Source organism: Hipposideros armiger, unplaced genomic scaffold, assembly GCF_001890085.2.
Source record: "Hipposideros armiger isolate ML-2016 unplaced genomic scaffold, ASM189008v1 scaffold_596, whole genome shotgun sequence".
In the NCBI taxonomy this organism is placed as follows: domain Eukaryota; kingdom Metazoa; phylum Chordata; class Mammalia; order Chiroptera; family Hipposideridae; genus Hipposideros; species Hipposideros armiger.
This window is the reverse complement of record NW_017731946.1, coordinates 44,352-50,402: the sequence shown is the minus strand read 5'-3', so window position 1 is coordinate 50,402 and position 6,051 is coordinate 44,352. Positions and strand designations below refer to the sequence as shown.

Here is a 6,051-nt window from a genome sequence, read left to right as displayed (position 1 = left end):
GGTAACTAAGTTAAATAATAGATAATTATTATTGCAGTTGAATAGCAACAACTCAAAATTTGAGGGTTAAAGAGGTTTTTTTTTCAATAAATGGATGTTAAAAAAACTTTAATATTATAAATGGTGACTGACCTCTCATCTATATTTTTATAATTATCTTCGTTACAATCCCACAGTCAAACAGATGACAAACCTGTTATGCCCTGGACCAAAACCAGCCCCACGCAGCTGATCATCAAAGGAATGGAATTTACTCTGGCATACTCTTATGTATGATGCCTTTCCAATACCAAATCCCAAGATACCAGCAACTGTAAAAACAGGTTAGGAAAGATAGATTATATAGAGGTTCAGGATCTCCTCCATTAATTACCTTCCAGAACTTTCTTAACAGTAGTAACTTTTATATTAAAAATACCATGATAAATCAATGAACAAAAAACTCTGAGAATGAAGCTCCCTATTAAAGAGCAGGATTCAGAACTGGAGACTTTCTGATCTCAGTTTTGAACTGGTGGTAGAAGGGTCAGGACAGAGTAAGCACCCTGAGCCAGGCAGCCCGAGGGAGGCCCAGTCAGCAACCAAATGTCTGAGGCCACCAGGGGTGGTGGAGATGGATTTTGGGTTGTGGCTCTAGGTAGCTTCCAAATCAATGGGTAGGAAATTTTCTTTATGGATTGGAGTTTGGGGAGCTACAGTGCACCCTGTCTGTGGGGGAGAAAGGTCATGAGGCAGAGGGAACTTCCTGTGGAAGAAATCTCCAACCTGCTCCCCCTGCTGGGAATGAAGTTTCAGATTGTAAACTGGAAAACATTCTCTTTGTAGAGAATAGGTCTAGGTATTATAAGCGGAAAAAGGCAAAACCCCAAGTTTGTGGCAAGTGTATTATTAGAAAGTCCCTAGGTTTAAAAAAAAAATCATTAATTTGTTATGTCCATTATAAAAAACAACTCTGAAAAGACTATCCAAAAGAAGAATGTTTAAATCCCTAATGGACCTATCATTCTGAGGCTGTGCTGTTGATATCCTTGTAGGTCCTGCCAGTCCCTCCTGTTCTGTGTTTTAAAGAGGATTAAGGTAAAGTCCCTATTGCTCAGCTTTATATCAGAAAATGTTGAATAAACTGCAAAGTGGCAAAAAATGAAGACTGATTTTTCAGAGAGTCAATTTGGTTAACCCGGACATTCATATCTCCAGTTGCTATAAACATTTTCTTTTTAAAAAAAATGATTCTTTTTTTACTTCTCTGACTTACGTGCAACTTTAGGCAATGATCCGAATCTTGGGTTAGCTGCTAAATAGCCTAAGGAGTATATGAAAATAAATTATTATTTCATTTTATAACATTTGAATTTATAAAGTATAATGAAATCAAAGCCTAAGATATACACAGATTCTCAATCGAAAGAGATGGTCTTAAAAGAGTTATGATTCGAAGGCAGCAATGCTGAGCCGAGTCCTTCTCATGCTGCCATCTCTCTGGTTCCCTCTTCTGATCCACTCTCACTTTTTTTTTTTTTTAAGATTTTTTTTTTTTTACTGGGGAATTGGGGAGATGGAAACAGTGCTGGGGAATTGGGGGAAGGGGAACAGATAAGTTGCTGTTCTTTTGTTCTTCAGTCTAGTTGTGGAGGNAAGTATTAAGCTTTACATCAGAAATTACTTAAAAGCCTTTCTTCAGTGTTTGCTGTATTGTCTTAATGTTTATGGTAAATAAAATATAAAGGAACATGCATCTTCATTGATGTTCTTATTGTTTGCACTCTAAAGACAATTATAAGTAAAGGGTGTTTTGTAGGGCTAGGAAATAAAGTCATATCTCTGAATATTTAAAAATGATATGATAAATGGATTAATCAGCATACAGTAAATGGCTCAGTGCTTTAAAAAAAGCAGTGGTCATGTTCGAAAACTTTGCAAATTTGAGGGGAATAAAAATTTGCTATACTTTCTTCAATATTGACCTAATGTTTGCTTCTGGTTCGGTTAAATGGAAAACGAAATTGTGGTTTCATCTAAATTCTACTTACTTGTAAACATTTCTTTTAGAAACTTAGTGTTTCAGTTAACTATTGCTGCAAATCATCCCAAAATTTGGCCACTTAAAACATTAATCATTTATTATCCCAGTTTTTCTGTGGATCAGGAATTAGGGATTCAGCTGAGTGATTTGGCTCTTGGTCTCAGGTTTGCAGTCAGATGCTGGATGGAGCTGAAACATCAGGGAGCTAGAGAGCGGGGGCCTGGCCAGGGCATCATTCCTCCATTTAGTTCCAGGGCCTTGCCATGTCTCCATGAATTAGTGTGGGCTCCTCACAACAGTGTGCTCACGAAAGTCAGACAATTTACATGACCACGTTGGACTCTAGCATGAATTTCAGGAAGGATGTTAAAAGCTGCACTGCCTTTGATTTATGACCTAGCCTCAGAAGTCAGTAGCATCATTTCTGTACAAGCTGCCTGTCAAAGGGCAGGAACATAAGACTCCCACTAGACATTTTTTTAAAAACGTGGGATGGAAGGTGTTGCGTTATCGTTTCAGTCCACCATTTGGCCACAATAATTCACACCCCTCCCACATGCATAATCAACTCACAGGACCTCTGATTCCAATCCATCAATCTAGGAGCTCATCTTCTAAGCAGGTACAGGTATGGATGAGGCTCTTGGGTAAATCTTGAGCATCAGTCTTAGTCTGAAGACCTGTGAATTGCCCTGTTCAACCCAAATACCAATTAGGTATAACATTACTTGTCCAGACATCCCTGTTCAAACAGTGAAATGAAAGGCACACACCAGTCACTGCCAAAGCAGTTCTGAAGTAGAGCCAGCCTCATGTTGCCAGTTCTTTGACTAGGGCTAAGGCATGTCCTCCAGGGAGGCATTTGTCATGCCTCCGTCCTACCTTTCCCATAAAGGGAGCTCATGCTTGCAGCTGAGTAGTTTTCTCAGCCTGCCCATAGAAATCAGGGATCCCAACGGTTTTTTATACTATCCCTGTCCAAACGTATAGAATTTTTTACGTCTGTGGAGTTCTTAAGTATCAATTGAAAATCCATTCCGTTATACAGAAGCCACCCATGTCTATTGGAAACAGCCCCTTTTCTATGTTGGGCTCCCTGTGAGGCTGATGAAAAACCCCTAAGATTCTTAGAAGCCTTGGGCAAGGTCTACAAGGTTATGCCTTTAAGACCTGAAAAGAGCTATTTGTGCTTCTGAAATGTCCTGTGTTGTACTGTCATCTTTCTGAAGTCTTGAACAAATAACTGTCCCACTCTGGATTTGATCTTTGCCTAGAAGCTTTTTTTTTTTTTTAAGATATGGGAAGATGTGTAAGCAACACAGAAGATAAACAGGGTTAATATATATCGCATACAACAGGTTCTTACAAATTCAAAGAAAAACCACAAAATGGAAAAGCTAAAGATGTGAATTAGGTCACAGAAGAGCAAAGTAAATGACCATCAAACNTTTGTTGCACAATTTGGATGTCTATTTTCTGAGGATTCCAAGATTACTACATTCGTGTTAAACATGAGTGGTGTTTAGCTGTGATTTTTAAAACAGGCAAGTTAGTCTGGCAAAGGCAGTTTCTAGTTCTGTCAAAATGTGTGACATGACTTCTTCTAAAAGTAGAGAGCAGTGATAAACCTCTAGCTCTTCCTAGCAACCAAGACAAATCAAATAGCAACCAATTTTCCCACTCATATCTACCTGATGGGAGGCAAATGGGTCATATTGAAATGTTAGTCTGTTAGGGCTTAATTAAATTACTTAGTCATATACACATGTCATCAGAAAAGACATGAATTGCTAGGGCTACAATCAATAATCATAGTAATGCATAATGAATATCAACTCCTAAAAAGTGTTACTGTCCAAACAAGTGATACTGAATTGGAGTGATTTAAGAAGTCAAAATGAGTATTTCAAAGTAAAATTATCCTTGTCAGCAATGTTGTAAATATTGGGGCTATATCTGTTGGCTCTATTATGACATTTTCAAATGACAAATCATGAATTTTTTTTTTAATTGGAAGAGACCTTAACACACAACCTGAATTCACACCCTTTTCTTATTTATATAAGGCAGGCCCAGAAAGAGGCAGTGACTCAGCAGAAAAGGTTATTCCAGAGACATTGTAAGAGAAGTATTAATGGGTGCTGCCACTTTTCATCCATTCCACAAATATTGAATAGGTACTTTCTATATGTGAAGCACTGTGCCTGGCTCTGGGATGAAGCAATGAACCTGAGTGACATTATTTCTGAACTTGATGAGGTTAGAGTCAAGTGGAATTTAGGAAGGTTTCCTCTCAAGAAATTCTAAATAATACTCTTGGCATTTGTTCTTGGACACATGAAGGAAAGTGTTGTAAGTGTATCACGTTTTGCAAGGTGAGGTAAATCAGATATTATCTCTGCCCTTAAAAGCTTCTCAAAACAGATTTAAACTCTAAACGACTCCAGAAATATGCAAAGTCCCTGCTCAAAAATAAACCATCATAATTCTAATAAGATACTCAGGCAGTTTGCTGCAGCACATACAGTGTTACAGATTAAGAGAGGTGTGACTTACCTCTCTTCCAGAAACTTTCTTCTTGGCATTCTCGGATGATCTTTGAAATCTCCCCTCTGTGGATGTGTAGTTTTGATTTTGGACAAAACAACAGGCTCTGTAAGGAAAGTGCTATGGTGAATCGACTGAAATTATTAAAAAAGCATCCACTCTGTTTTCTCTGGAGGAGGGCAGGGTGAGCTGTTCACTCTGGTCATCCAGCCTGTCGTTCTGTGCTGACCACCAGCGCAGAGCAAAGACAGACCCTTCTCAGTCAGTGCCTTCCAGCAAGGCACGCTGAAAGGCCTTGGGCAAGGAAAGCATCCCATTTGGAGAAGCAAATAGTGACTCATGAACTAGCAAGCATGGAGCAGATATCTGCTCATGATGAATTCTTGATGAGACCACATTTTCTTTTTTACTTCCAGCCTCTGTCCATGCAGTTCATGATTCCTGCAATGCTATTCACTCCCTTTGCCTACCTGGGTCTCCTGTGGACCCAGTTCAGTGTGGCCTCCTGGGTAAAGAGAGAGATTTCCCTGCAGCACAGTATTTACACATCTGGGATCGCACTCTGAGCGTTGCATTACAAGTCATCTATTGATAGACTGCTATTACAATTTACCTATTCATTCTTCTGTATGCGTTTTTAGACTAGGAACTTGTCAACAGGTTGCTTTTAATTTTTCTGCATAGCTTCCTTTCTATCTTGACATTTTTTAACAATATACATCTGTAAGTGGTCTGCAAATAATTTCTGGTGGAACTATTGATATGGTTGACATAATTTTTACTAGCTGTACAATAATTTTATCATGTTGATATGCTGCAATGGGGACTAATTCCCATCATTTATGATTCCTCCCCCTTTATAGATATGCACGTATTATTCACTCATTCTTACCCAGATTCTCTACTGTCATTCCCCTCTGCCCATCACCACCATTCTGGATATTGAATGTGGATCTTTTCTGTGTATGCATCTTTGCAAAATGTTCACTGTTTTGGGTGCATGCATCTTTTTAAAATGTAATTGTTTTATATAGTTAACTTTATTTTAAAAACATGTTCAACTTGGCTGTATGCTTTTAAGATCCCTCCCTATTGCTGTATACAGAGTTGACTGCTTCTAACTGTTGCATAATTCTCTAGGGTGCATCCAAGTCCCACCATTACATGTCCCCTTACAGACCCACGGGAGAACATTTTTCAGATATATATCTAGATGTAAAATACAGGGCATATTCCCAGTATGACAACGTCTTGATAGACTGCTCTCCCCAGGGGCTGTGCCAGCCTCCACTCCCACCAGCAGTGTCGGAACGGTTCTCTGAGCCTACGGAGCCTAATAAAGCTAGTTAAGTTGGATTCCAAACAGGTTGCAATAAAGAAAGGATTTTCTGGGCCGGCCGAGTGGCGCGATGGTTAAGAACTCGCTTGGGATGCCAGAGGGCCCCGGTTCGGATCCCACATATGAGGGCCAGTGACACTGC

The 6,051-nt window shown here is 39.3% G+C and overlaps 1 protein-coding gene across 1 annotated transcript in view; it reads right to left on the bottom strand.

The window, feature by feature from the left end:
• The window catches only part of OCIAD2 (OCIA domain containing 2), a 22,802-nt gene that overhangs the window by 10,887 nt on the left and 5,864 nt on the right, over nt 1-6,051 (bottom strand). Inside the window, exons 3-5 of the mRNA XM_019624616.1 lie at nt 4,580-4,676; nt 1,256-1,327; nt 194-311 (exon numbers count right to left, since the gene is read on the bottom strand). Coding sequence (XP_019480161.1) covers nt 194-311; nt 1,256-1,327; nt 4,580-4,676 — 287 coding nt within the window. The remainder of the gene's footprint in view (nt 1-193; nt 312-1,255; nt 1,328-4,579; nt 4,677-6,051) is intronic.